At 48.0% G+C, this 12,756-nt stretch overlaps 7 protein-coding genes across 7 annotated transcripts; 3 read left to right on the forward strand and 4 right to left on the reverse strand.

The window, feature by feature from the left end:
• Positions 1-135: 135 nt before the first annotated feature.
• BU24DRAFT_428253 (betaine aldehyde dehydrogenase) lies at positions 136-2,124 on the forward strand. The gene is made up of 4 exons (XM_033529433.1): positions 136-254; positions 319-1,607; positions 1,663-1,743; positions 1,796-2,124. Exons 1-4 carry the CDS (start codon positions 193-195, stop codon positions 1,912-1,914), a joined length of 1,551 nt encoding a protein of 516 aa, XP_033378588.1. The 5' UTR covers positions 136-192; the 3' UTR covers positions 1,915-2,124.
• On the reverse strand, positions 1,875-3,640 carry BU24DRAFT_73590 (uncharacterized protein). Its single transcript, XM_033534582.1, has 4 exons — positions 3,340-3,640; positions 3,161-3,288; positions 2,620-3,095; positions 1,875-2,554 (listed from the first exon to the last, which is right to left on the reverse strand). Exons 1-4 carry the CDS (start codon positions 3,533-3,535, stop codon positions 2,092-2,094), a joined length of 1,263 nt encoding a protein of 420 aa, XP_033378589.1. The 5' UTR covers positions 3,536-3,640; the 3' UTR covers positions 1,875-2,091.
• Positions 3,641-4,140: 500 nt separating this feature from the next.
• On the forward strand, positions 4,141-6,116 carry BU24DRAFT_496994 (FAD-binding domain-containing protein). Its single transcript, XM_033534233.1, has 4 exons — positions 4,141-4,434; positions 4,501-5,009; positions 5,063-5,476; positions 5,528-6,116. The coding sequence occupies exons 1-4, from the start codon at positions 4,360-4,362 to the stop codon at positions 6,066-6,068; spliced, it is 1,539 nt and encodes a 512-aa protein (XP_033378590.1). The 5' UTR covers positions 4,141-4,359; the 3' UTR covers positions 6,069-6,116.
• A 412-nt stretch (positions 6,117-6,528) lies between these two features.
• Positions 6,529-7,694, reverse strand: BU24DRAFT_473425 (uncharacterized protein; the record flags this gene model as incomplete). The annotated part of the gene is made up of 1 exon (XM_033532786.1): positions 6,529-7,694. One exon carries the CDS (start codon positions 7,692-7,694, stop codon positions 6,567-6,569), a length of 1,128 nt encoding a protein of 375 aa, XP_033378591.1. The 3' UTR covers positions 6,529-6,566.
• Positions 7,695-8,481: 787 nt separating this feature from the next.
• BU24DRAFT_401008 (alpha/beta-hydrolase) lies at positions 8,482-10,664 on the reverse strand (the record flags this gene model as incomplete). The annotated part of the gene is made up of 5 exons (XM_033525477.1): positions 9,671-10,664; positions 9,117-9,621; positions 8,934-9,064; positions 8,782-8,879; positions 8,482-8,726 (listed from the first exon to the last, which is right to left on the reverse strand). Exons 1-5 carry the CDS (start codon positions 10,192-10,194, stop codon positions 8,482-8,484), a joined length of 1,503 nt encoding a protein of 500 aa, XP_033378592.1. The 5' UTR covers positions 10,195-10,664.
• A 686-nt stretch (positions 10,665-11,350) lies between these two features.
• On the forward strand, positions 11,351-12,245 carry BU24DRAFT_73609 (glutamyl-tRNA synthetase). The gene is made up of 2 exons (XM_033534583.1): positions 11,351-11,480; positions 11,540-12,245. The coding sequence occupies exon 2, from the start codon at positions 11,577-11,579 to the stop codon at positions 12,159-12,161; it is 585 nt and encodes a 194-aa protein (XP_033378593.1). The 5' UTR covers positions 11,351-11,480; positions 11,540-11,576; the 3' UTR covers positions 12,162-12,245.
• BU24DRAFT_73610 (uncharacterized protein) lies at positions 12,246-12,650 on the reverse strand. Its single transcript, XM_033534584.1, has one exon. The coding sequence runs from the start codon at positions 12,552-12,554 to the stop codon at positions 12,330-12,332; it is 225 nt and encodes a 74-aa protein (XP_033378594.1). The 5' UTR covers positions 12,555-12,650; the 3' UTR covers positions 12,246-12,329.
• Between the last annotated feature and the right edge of the window lie 106 nt (positions 12,651-12,756).

A 12,756-nucleotide genomic window follows, 5' to 3' on the forward strand; every position in this document is an offset into this window, starting at 1 on the left:
AATAACAACAGGTTGTTCTGTAGACAAGATGGCCATTACAATGGAGTCGACGTGAGAGCCGGAGCATCTCCGAGCCAACCCCGAACTGACCTAACGAAAGTAGTTGCCAGTAATCTCGACCACTCGTTCCGTTCTGAAGCTTACATCGCTTTACATGGTAATAGTAGTGTGATACACAGATCGATCGCTCAAATGTCTTCTAATATATTCTACCTTTGGAATGGCGGAGAGGAAAAAGCAGGGCAAGCGGAACAGTCAGTCAACTGCCCCGCGCGTGCTAATCACAACCCCTCAGTATCCGTACTGATAAGCATTCAGACTCGTGATTGAGGATCCGTCTACGGGCGAGACAATCGCGCATTGCCACGCGGCATCTATCGAAGATGTTAATGATGCCGTGAACTGCGCCCACCAGGCTTTTCTGTCCGGTATCTGGTCCAAGGCTCCGCGTCATGAACGAGCGGACGTTCTTGACAAGATCGCTGAGCTTTTGACATCCAACCTCCCAAGACTCATTGATCTGGAAGTTCGCCAAACAGGACGCGCAATACGGGAGATGAGAGCGCAAGTCCCGAGCTTGGTGAAGTGGTTCAAATATTATGCGGCTCATATTCGCACCGAAGAACGAGCTGTACTTCCAACGGTCGGAAAGCTGCACAATTGGGTTGACCGCAAGCCATTGGGGGTCGTTGCACAGATAACACCATTCAACCATCCTATGCTCATTGCGGTCAAAAAGATTGCACCAGCATTAGCAGCAGGTAACGCCGTCGTCTTGAAGCCATCAGAATTAACGCCCCTCACGTCCATTGAACTTGGGAAATTGTTTAAACAAGCAGGTCTACCGGACGGCCATTTCTTTGTATTGCCTGGTGAAGGTTCTACGACAGGAAGAGCGCTTGTTGAACACCCGCTAGTCAAGAAAGTGGACGTGACTGGTGGGACTCCAGCAGGCCGTGCAATTGGAGCGATAGCGGGCAAGAATCTTGCCCATTTTACTGCAGAACTTGGAGGCAAAGCTCCTCTCGTGGTTTTTGAACAAGCCGACATTGACTTAGCTGTCAACGGGATTGCCTTTGGAGGTTTCATTGCCAGTGGACAAACATGTGTCGCAGCTACGCGCGTGATTGTCCACAATAGCATCATGGAAGCCGTGACTGAAAAGTTACTACAGAAAGCGGAGTCGATTGAGAGGAGAATGGGGTCGCCAAGCAACCCAGAGTCTACAATGGGCCCACTGATATCTGCGAAGCAGCTTGTCAACGTGCGAAGTCTAGTGGACGACGCTCGCGAGGTGGGAGCCCGAGTCCTTTGTGGCGGACAACGAATGACTGGTCAATCTGTTCTAGATGGGACAGACTTCTCTCACGGCTATTATTATCCTCCAACCGTACTTACGGATGGATCAACTGTTAAGATTACAGACGTCCGAATCTGGAAAGAAGAAGCATTTGGTCCCGTCCTTGTAGTCGCTGGCTTCGACAGCGAAGAGGAAGCCATTGCGCTTGCGAACGACTCAGAGTTTGGTCTCGGCGCTGCTATCTGGACGCAAGATCTTTCTCAGGCTTTCAGAGTTGCGGAAAGAATCGAGGCGGGTATCTGCTGGGGTAAGACTCTATGGACATCGAAGCCAGAGTATTTACTAACTCGAACGTGACATAGTAAATACTCATCATAGGAATGATCCAAGTAGTCCGTGGGGTGGAATGAAAAACTCTGGCGTCGGAAGTGAGAATGGCATTGGTCAGTGAGGCACAACATCGCTCCTCTAGCATGCAACTAACTTATTGAGCAGATGCTTACAATGCGTACACTGTTGCAAAAAGCACAATCATCAACTTTGCATCTGCAACCGAGAGTCTTCAGACCGAGGACTGGTTTAGAGAAGGGTCTGGCAATGTTCGGTATGGGTAGTTACATTTTTCTTGATGCCCATGTGGTGGATGGAACACACGTGATTGCGCTCAAGGAAAGGGTATATATTCATGTATACGCTGTAAGCATATGAAAGTTCCAATAAGGAACTAAGGGTATTCTCATCTCCGAAAATCTATCTACTATACAACCTTGTAAACCTATGTTCTAGCAGCTCTAGATGTTTTTGTTTTGCGAATGCCTGTCATCGGCACTTGGCATTGTCCACCCGTTTCCTAGTCTCCCCAAATCATTGTCGCCAGTGTTGCCCTCTTGCCTGCTCTCATACGTGACCTGTACACTTCTTTCGTACAAGATTGCTTCTTCGCTATCGCTGTCCCTAGTCACACTTTTTGCGTTTGTACTCGTGCCTCCTCCCTTCTCCATATTATGCACCTCATCAAGTGAGTTCAGTGGAATCCCTCTCTCATCGACAGTATTCATGAGTGAGTCGAATGTGCGTTTCGCACCACCACTACCAAAAGTGCGCAATCCGCCATTACGGGAATAGCCGTTTGAATTTGACTTGGAGTCGGATCCAGAAGAGGATTCACCAATAAGACTTGGTGCAACGTGCCGCAGGAAGCGGCGAATGGTGGGGAGACAGCAGCACATGATGAGCAAATTAGCCTCGATAAAACTGGATCATTGTGTATTAGCAGGTGGTGTAAAAGGTGTAGTCATTAGAACCGAGAGGAAGCTTACATCCAGAGACAACCCTCTCCAATCACCCATGTTTGATCCATGGTAGTCAACGACGGCAGAAGGATGATCAGCCTGATGATTGATGTGACAATGGTCACTATACCGACAGCAAAAAAGGCAACCAGGCCTAGTTTGAGCTGGGTTGACATCTGCAACTTGAGCACCGTGGGAATCGGAAGCGCGATGAGCAGGCAATCGGTGACAATGCCGAGGACGGCTTGTGTAATGTAGATGGCTCCGCGATTGACACAAACGGCTGTTGGAAGAAGTAGGGGGTCCCAACTTGCAGCAATAGGTTTGCAAGCAAATAGTAAAGCGAAGAAGAGCCCGGTGTACGCACCAACACTGACGAAAAGTGTGAACCAGACAGCTGCTTGAAACCACTGATTGGGGCTGAGGCGTCGATAGAATAGGGAGAGGGCGCACTTTGCCGCAGCGGTTCCAATTGCATAGAGCAGCGGTGCAGCGAGAATAACCTATCGTAACCAGAAAAGTAAGCCATCAGATGTCCAGCGAAATATGCATTATAGTCGCGCCTTACTCTGCTGAAGTAGCCGTATAAATCAATTGATATTTCCCAGGCATGCGCCCCAATTGCACCAGCTGAGATGCCCAATAGTAGACATATCTGTGTTCCCATGCAAAATAACCAGGCAATGATGACGACAGCTGCATTTATTATTTAGTGGTGCCATATCATCTATATTTCAACAGGCTTACCATCTTCAATCTGGAACTTCTTCATGAGGAAGATCTTGGTGTAAAGTCGTTGTGCCAGAAAAAGAAATGCCAGCACCATCTCCACTGAGCACACGATGTAAGACTCTGTCTTGTACTGTCTTTGAGGGTTCTCAAAATCGACAACATAGCCCTTTGGAGGGGGAATCATCGTCACCGTCTCGCTAACGTTCGCCATTGTGTACACAGTGCTCCGTAGAGTCGCGTTCGGAGGATATGTTCAAAGATGGGAAGTTTGGTTGAACCTTATTTCGACCAGCGGCCCGCGAAAACGCCACCAAGTCACACAACGTGGGGATGACAGGAGACTCCTCTATTTCATATCAGAACGAGAGAGAGGGAGCAAATTTTAGAACCTTAATCTGGAAACGCTACATGATTATACATAATGCAAACCTCCTTTTTTCACGCTCTCCCAACGACACCCACTTCCCGCGTGCATGCCTGCTCTGCAACCACTGTTTTTCCTGTTATAACAATTACAGAAAGAATTGTTGAAGATCGAAGACAATGTCTCCTCTTTTGCGGCCCTATTAAATAAATGAGGCATGGTTACAACCGAGCTTGTGGAGCCGCGGAAGTTTTTCCCTTGCCGTAGTACGCAATATTCAGGCCGCCCGTACCCCTGAGCGACTCGAGCAACCCTGGCACATCGAGATATGCATAACGCGAGTAAGGTTCTCGGCCCCTTTCCGCCTATAACGGTCGATCGCGCAAATACCATCGATATCTATGGCAATGATAATCATTGCTATCGTATTTATAACCAGTCCGGTGCTGTCACAGGATACTTAGTGCGGAGGAGTAACCCAACGTCGCTTCGATCCCTTCCCCAAGTGAATGTGATGTGGAGAAAGTCTTTTCGTGCAACATCGGATTTTTCCGCATCTTGAGTCAGGTCGGTTGCCTTGTGAAGTAATAAGTTCTGGCTTTGTCCCTTCACAAGCATTTATACTGCAGCTTACAGGGTTTTTCTAATTCCCAACGGTACGGACCTGAAACATGCTCGGTGTCATTCTCCCTGTGATCCTGGGCCTACCAGCCGCCTTGGCCCAGTATGAAGCAATCGACACATGCGTAAGCGAAAAACATTTGCTGCTCGGCAATCTGTATCTTTGAAGCCCAAGCTAATACCAAACTTAGTGTCAAGCTCTCCAAGGCGCTGGGCTTCAGAACGTGCTGTTCTCTGGTGATGCTGCCTACAAAAACCGTACTGAGTCGTACTGGTCAGTAAGTGCTCAGCTCACGCCTCACTGCATTGTTCAGCCTACCTCTACCGACGACGTAGTAAAAGTAGTGAACATTTTGGTTGGAGACGGTGCCTGCTCCAGCACCAAGTTTGCTGTTCGTTCCGGTGGACATACAACATGGGCTGGTTCCAACAATATTGAGGACGGCATCACAGTCGACCTGGGCCTGATGACAGAAGTTACCTTCGACAAAAACACAACAGTAGCCTCAATTGGCCCAGGTTCACGATGGAACGGCGTGTACGCCGTCCTAGATCCCTTAGGCTACACCGTCCCAGGCGGTCGTGCCGGTACGGTGGGTGTTGCAGGTTTCTTGACAGGTGGAGGCAATTCTTTCTATGCTGCGCGCAAAGGATTCGCGTGTGATAATGTCGTGAACTTTGAGCTCGTGACTGCTGATGGGTAAGCTGAATTGCGACTTTGACGTGCATATTTTAGCTCTGACGCCTTCCTAGTAAAGTGGTCAATGCCAACGCCAATGAGAATGCCGATCTCTTCCAGGCACTCAAGGGCGGTTCGGGCGGCAATTTTGGCATTGTCACCCGTTTTGACATGCAAGCATTCCTAGCCGGAAACCTCTGGGGCGGAACTGCTACATACAACAAATCAGTGACTGCTCAGCAAATCGACGCCTACGTCAAATGGACCGATAATGTGGAAAACTACCAGGCCGGTAGCTCTATTATCTTCTGGAGTTACCTTCCTGTAATGTCCGACATCGTGATTCTAGCTGCATATGAGGATACCGAAGGTGAAGAGGCACCGGCCGGATTCGATGAATTCCTTGCTATCGACCGCATCGCGGATACCCTCCGCCTCGACAGCCACAAGGCGCTCACCGATGAACTGGAACAGGCTGCTGGCTATCGGTGAGTTATCGTGGTCAGTGCTTATTTTAACGCTATGCTAATGCACGACAGCGACATCTGGTTCACGATGACCTTTACCAATGACAAAGAGATCTTTACAAAGATTGTAGACCTCAACACAGCCTTTGTAGAAGAATGGAAGCTCCTAAGCGCGGATGGCGACTTTATCACACAGTGCATGTTTCAATCGATTCCCACCATCTTCTCAAAGCACAGTGTCGAGAGAGGTGGGAATGTTCTGGGTCTCGATAAGGTCGACAAGAATGCAATCATGCTCTTATTCGACATCGCTGTCAAGACTCCAGAAGAGGAGGCTTTGGCCCGTCCCTTGCTCCGATCATACGGAAGGAAGATGCAAGAGTTCGCTGCTAAGAAGGGAGGCTTAGTCGACTGGCAATTTTTGAACTACGCAGATTCCTATCAGAATCCGCTTGGTAGCTATGGTGCAGAGAACGTGGAGAAGATACGGGCTGCAGCTGCGAAGTTTGACCCACAGGGCATCTTCCAGACCAAAGCTCCTGGTGGGTTTAAGATCTCCAAGGTAGAAAACGGATCCAAGGAAACATCCGCTCCCATTGAGAAGGAGCTCTAGTGGCAGCAATTAGACATTTATATCATATTTACATTATACGTTATTGAGCACCTTGACTCTGCACAACTGGCAGATGTAAATTCCTATAACATCTGGGTCTCGCAATATTTGTAGAATTATTGCTTTGGCCTACTACTAGATCATGGTGTCGGTCTAGTAAGTTGAATTTAAATTGATCAGGATTCATATATACAGTAAAGGGAATTCTAAACACGAACGCTGAAATGAATGGGAACAAGGATATAATGTGAGCCACAGCAGTCAAGCTGAGTTCATTCATTGAATTATGTACACATTTTACGGCAGTATGACCATTGAGCTTGTTTGGAACTTGTCAGATGAGTACCGCATCTAACTATATCGTGGAAGGGTTGTAGCCGACCCTGGCCAATTCTATCCCGACTCCCAAGTCTCCAGCTTCTAATCTAACATAGTTCTGTGGCTTTGCGATCTTCACCTCGAATGCCATGCGGGTTTGTCCACGACAACAGCAAACGCTTAGAAGCTCGTCGGGTGCATGACTTTGTCTTTGCCAGATGTACCCGTCAAGGGTTTCAAAGCCGTCAACGCCTTTGATGAACAGTGAACGACTTTCCCCCCCTGCGCGTCCACTTCCTTGATCTCGGATTCCAGATCATGCGCAACCGTGCGCATGAGCTCGTATCTATTGGGCATGCAATGCGACGGACACTCGGGATGTTCCAATCCGCACCTACATTTGTAGTATCCAAGTTCAAGGGGCCCCTGAAGGCCGAAGACTGCCGCTGCGCAATTGCCTATAGCGCGTGCGACCTCTTGAAACGCTGGTCCATGTCCACAGTGCGACCTATAGTTCAAAGTAACACTTTTGTAGGTGCAGGCATCGTACAGCCAATACATTTCCCCATTCAGGAAGCGGCAGAGCTGGCTCTGCGACTGTGTCCCAGCGCAATATCCATCACAAAGGTTGCGATTGAAGTATTGGTGAATTTGTTCGTGAAGAATAGCGCCTGCGATCTGGAGAGCCAGCTGCCTAGGTGTGAAATGCCCGAAGCATTCTTTGTCGGCAAAATGATGGGTACTTATGTAAATGTCCTTCCCATCGCAAGTTGCGAATGCTCGTACGCCTGGCGGCATTATTCGCCTTTTTGCTGGTTGTCCTTCGTCAAGTCCAACAACAGGGCCCAGCCATGAATACCTGACACCATGTACCATATCGCGAAAGAACAGCCAGCTGAAGGCACCTGCAAGTTCACCAAGGGTTGGTAAATCGCTGATATGTCGGGTGTAGAAGCCTTTCTTCAGCTCGTCTTCGAATTCGCGCATGGAGGTTTCGATACGATCCAGGGTTACGCGGAATTGCCCTGAAGGGTCGACCAGAGTGTGCTTGAGTTTACTGGTAACGGCGACCATGACTTTGGCCAAAGTCATTACATCGTAACAGCGAGCCTGTACTGGGAGTTTGGGTACTTCCGGATGATAAGCCAAACACTCCCATAGCATGGGCACACAATCTCGACAGAAACACTTTATAAGTGATACTCCCCTCACATGATTGATTGGGTGGAGCGGCAGAAGATGTCCATACTCCACAGGAAATTGGCGGGTGACTGCATGTAGATGCGGGATGATCTGTTTGAAGTCCATGCTATTCGTCCAGAGCTGTTAACAAGTTGTGGAGCAGTGCGAGGCAGGATATCAATGAGCATGCGGTACTCATGAACGGGCTTAAGAGCGATGAATCACGCGCAAACATTGTGATCAAAGCTCATCTATTCCCGTGAGGAGATGAATATACTACCAGTAGGCACCAGCACTGTGGCCTTCACTTCGGAGTTGTGCAGGTGATTGTAGATCATCCAATCAAAAAATGTTGATTTTTAAATCTCAGTAAGTGAAGGTGAAGTGATTACCGTAAGCTACAATCATAGTTCAGATAGACTAACATCACTTGTCGTTCCACTTTCGGCAAAACACTACATAGCCGACTTTGAAGACATAAGGCTAGGTATGACAGTGATTGTCCATGGATAGAAGGAGAAGTGTTCACTTATTATTTCCATCTTTATTCGCAAAGGAAATAGGGAAAAAAGCCAAAGGAAAAAGCAAAAAGGTGATTCCCCGAATTCTAGACAATTATTGGGGTTCCATTGAATTGTCGCTACAACAGATCGCGAGTTGAACACATGACGAATAGAATGTAGTGGCCATGAATGTGAAGGCCGGTGCATTGAACGATAAAAGGTATTCTCGAAGAGCCTACGCAAAGAACTCTTTCATATTAATTCTTATATAAAGCTAGCCACTGCGTCCACATTCAATCCTGATCCCATTCTCCTCCGTCTACAGAATAGTCTTACAAGACAAAACTAAATCAAGACAAAATCCAACTTTGTTGAGGTGTACACGAGGTACTACAATATACATTATATATCTATGTACACGTCTCGTCAAATTTGCCCGCTGGAGCGAATACTGCCTTTGGGTTACCTTCCAGGCCCAATTGAACTAGACTTTCGGTAGTTTCATTATACAAAGGCCAGCCATAATTGATCAATCCATTCTCCGGATCTCTCACGAATGAAAGCCATGCTCCTTGCAAATACTCAACCGTGGCGAGCTCATTGTCTGTGTTTGGTCCGAGGAGATTTGATGTATTGAAAATGATGGGTAGTTCGCCTATGATAGTGAGCCATTATTCACGAACAGTACTTGGTTATCTGGAATGACGTACTGGAGTGATAAGCACCTAGCCATTCTACAGGGTTGAGATTGGGGAATTGACCGAAATATCGGTACCTCCAAGCCGGAATACTGTACTCAGTGCGAGATCTGACGAAGATTTGATCAGTTGCGCTCGACATCAATATAAAGAACAAGACTTACCGAGCAGCAGCGGCAGCAGGACAGTTCATTGAGGCATTAGTTGATCGGTCAACAGCGGTCTGGTTAGGGCCATTGGGACTGAGGGGTAGTAAGGTCGCAAATTCATTGTCATTTATACCAGTCAAAAGAGGCTGTTGAGAGTTAGCAGTCCATTTGACTCCAATATTACCGAACCTATCTCACCAATCGCGCAAATCTACCTCTGTTCCTGAGATCAGTGTAGTCCGCCCAGCTAGTTTCGTTGTCGGCAGTTGGGGTAAAGGTAAGCCCCTTTCCGCTATTCTGAGTAGCATTGTAGGTATTCAGGACCTTGATAATCTCGCTCGCATTCTTCTGTTGAACGCAAGAGAATTGATCATCGGCATCTTCTTGATTGCATCCAATTTGTGACGCAACATAAGTAAAGTTGGAAGTGTCCGCAGACGTAGTTCCAAGCAAAGATGCAACGCCGGAATCTGCAATGAGACCTCGGACAATTGGATCATCTGCCCACGCATATGCATACTTGTCGACCGATGAACCCCCGGCCGACTGGCCCCAAAGTGTGATCTTTGCAGGGTCGCCACCAAAAGCCGCAACATTGTCGTAGACCCATTCTACCGCTTTGCGTTGATCCAACAAGCCTGGATTTAGGTTGTGTTGGTTCAGACTAGCGGCATTGGGGAAACCGAAAATGTTTACACGGTAGCTACGGCCGTCAGTACTTGATTCATTCTCTGATTACGGAGCTAGCTTACTTGATTGCAATGACAATGACATCTTGATTGTCTCGAACGATTGGCCCACCATACTTGTAAGGCGAATTGGCACCACCACCTGTGAAGCCACCACCTGGAATGTATATAATGACCGGAAGCCTCTCCTCTTTCTTCTCTCTCGGTGCCCACAAGGCAAGACTCAGGCAGTCCTCTCCCGTTGTGGCCCCCGGTGCCAAAAGAAATCCAGGGAGATATTCGGTGTATGGCGTCGGCTGGCCGTTGTTGATAGGAATGCAGGAAGGTCCAAATTCGGTCGAGTCTAAGACGTCGAGTTCGGGCTTTTTGGTGACTGGTGGCTTGAACCGATTGGCACCGAGAGGTGGCTCTGCATATGGAATCCTACGAAAGACGCGAACGTTGGTAGTATTCGTTTCAACGGTTCCCTTGACTGTGAAATGGGTCGTTTTTACGGTCAAACCATCGTTCAGACCATGTCCATCAACAAACGAGCATACTGCTGATAGAGCCACAGTAGATGCGACACTCCTGCTAAGTCGTACCATGTTGCAGGTTCGTCAAATTACTGACTGATGCAACAACGCATCAAGCCCGTACGGCTCGGTGATTCTTATACTCCATGCCATTTGTAATTATATTTGGTTGTTCACCAGTCACCATTTGCCGGTACATCGTAGTTGTTCTAGTGGAAGAGTTCTTTTCCGTGAATTGAAGCGACTGGGGAAAATAAGGCACGATCGGCGAGGAAGCCTGAATTGGGATAGAAGTAGTGACAAATGCCACCCATGGAGTAAAGCCTAACACGAGTCATTGTTGGTCTTGCGGGGAAGAGGCGCGATTCTCCTTGCACAAACGACTGCGATTGATCATGATTTTGTGCATCGACGAAGGGTGTGCAGATGGAACGTGGCAAAACGTTGATTGTTAGCAAAGTGCATTATTGGTGCATCTTCCGTGCTGGAAGGCCAGACGACAACTTCGAGTAGGGCGAGAGTCGGCGTAGAAAGTATTTCATGCTCATTGGTTGGCACTGGCATTGGTAGACAACTCGTTCGCAAACCCAAATCCGGGGTTCTTGCCGGTTGATGATGAGGGCGTTCAACGGGCTGGAGATTAGGCGAGGACAAGATGAGGTCATTGGAGCAGAATTAACTTCTTGCGACATACTCGCATAGGCATAGCTGGGAAATTCCATGGAAGGGATTATACCAGGAGGAAGAAGCATTTTCCAAGATTGTGGGGTAAAGGCAAAGTCTCAAGGAACTCGCGCCTAGGGCCGGTTGAATTATCATCGTCTCTGCATAGATTTCCAGCACTTGGTTGGAAATGGAACTACTGTGTACTTCACGAGGCCATACTCGCGGCTTTTGGGGTGCAGCCGATTTAGGAGGCCTACCTAGCACGGTTTTCTGGTGATTGATCCCCTTGACAAGATGGTCAGCATTGCGAACCTTATGGTATGGTTTTTTTTTGCGCGACTAATCCAATTGAAAACTCTCTAGAAAGTTGCGCTCCAGTAGGCAGCCATAAATGACTACGCCCAAGGGAATCACAAGAAAACAGAAAATGACTTGTTAATGTCTAACGACGAAACCAAAGTGAACAATTATTTCGTCGACTTATTACTTACTTGTAACATCAAACCATGATGATTATTTGGAGTACAGAGTACAGAGTAGTCGTAGTGTTGGAAGCTATGCGATGTGGGGAAACTATCATTTTGGGCTGACCTATGGCAGAAGCGTAGATAAGCAACCATGTGCCTTGGTGGTAGGTACAAGCATGTATGTATAAGTTAGTTTGTCAAACAAACCTCGACAAAACATACCGTGTGAATCTCCCCAACGAGTCAATCGACTATCTGCTACTCGTACGACTGACAAAGCGTAGACCGTTCCAACCTCCCAAGCCATTACAGCAGTCACTTATGAGCGATTCGTTCAACAAGGCTCTCGAGGCCATCGACGCCGCCCACGCGCTTGACCCAAACATAACCACCTTCAACGGCACGGACAAGCCCTACGAGCTCCATTACGCCGAAAAATGCACATCGTATCTTGAAAAACGTTGCCCCTCTGCATCCGAACCCCTCCGCTTGGCCATTCGCGCACAGCACTTCCGTCGCTGGGAGGTCCCACGCTCTTCGTACCCTATGACTCGTGTTGGATATCACGCATGGCGGACGTTCGCAAAGAAGAAACAGGCTGAGCAGGTTGAACAGATATGCAAGGATTCAGGCTACACGGACGAGACAGCTGCGCGCGTTGCTGCGCTCATCAGGAAGGAAGACCTGAAAGAGGATGAAGAGACACAGGTGCTGGAGGATGTGGCTTGTCTAGTCTTCCTGGACGATCAGTTCGAGCAGTTCGAAAAGGAGCACGACGAAGATAAGATTATCAATATACTGCGGAAGACATGGGGGAAAATGACCGACGAGGGCCATAAACTGGCGTTACAAATACCCATGAGTGGAAGACCGCAAGAGTTGGTGCAGAAGGCTTTGGCGGGGTAGCAACACCGAGTTTCAGAACATCACGCTGCGAAGACGCGACAAAAGGTGTGTATGGTGATAGAGCATAGATAAATGAAGATGTATTCGGATATCTCAATTTTCAGGCCAATAATGGAAAAGCTAGATAGACCACGACGAGATAATCATGGCTATAACTGCAATCGCTGTTTAAGCGCCTCCTTCGCGCTTTGCGTACTCCTCCTCGATGCGCTCCTCATAGAGTCTGTCGGCTTCCAATTCAGCCTGTGTCTTTTGTTGTTGTTGTTGCTGTTGACTGGCAGAAGTTACACTTTGTGTAGATTCGTTATGGACTTGGTGTGCCGTTTGCGCAGTGGCCGAAGAGCTGTTTTGCGCTGCAGATGACTGCTCGGAGGATGGTAGTGGGACGGGCATTTTGGGTGACAGGACGACGATAAGCCGAGAGAAGATCCTCGTATGGGTAGAACGTTGAACTTTTGTTGACTTGGTGAAAGAGAAGAGGTGTGTTGGGAGGAATTGAGTTACTGGCAACGTTGTAGCTCCACAATATATACTTGTAGTCACATTGTGCTCTTGTACAGGTGAATGTCCAGTACCAAGACCTTATGCGTCATGG

The sequence above is a fragment of the Aaosphaeria arxii genome (genome assembly GCF_010015735.1).
Source record: "Aaosphaeria arxii CBS 175.79 unplaced genomic scaffold BU24scaffold_12, whole genome shotgun sequence".
In the NCBI taxonomy this organism is placed as follows: Eukaryota; Fungi; Ascomycota; class Dothideomycetes; order Pleosporales; genus Aaosphaeria; species Aaosphaeria arxii.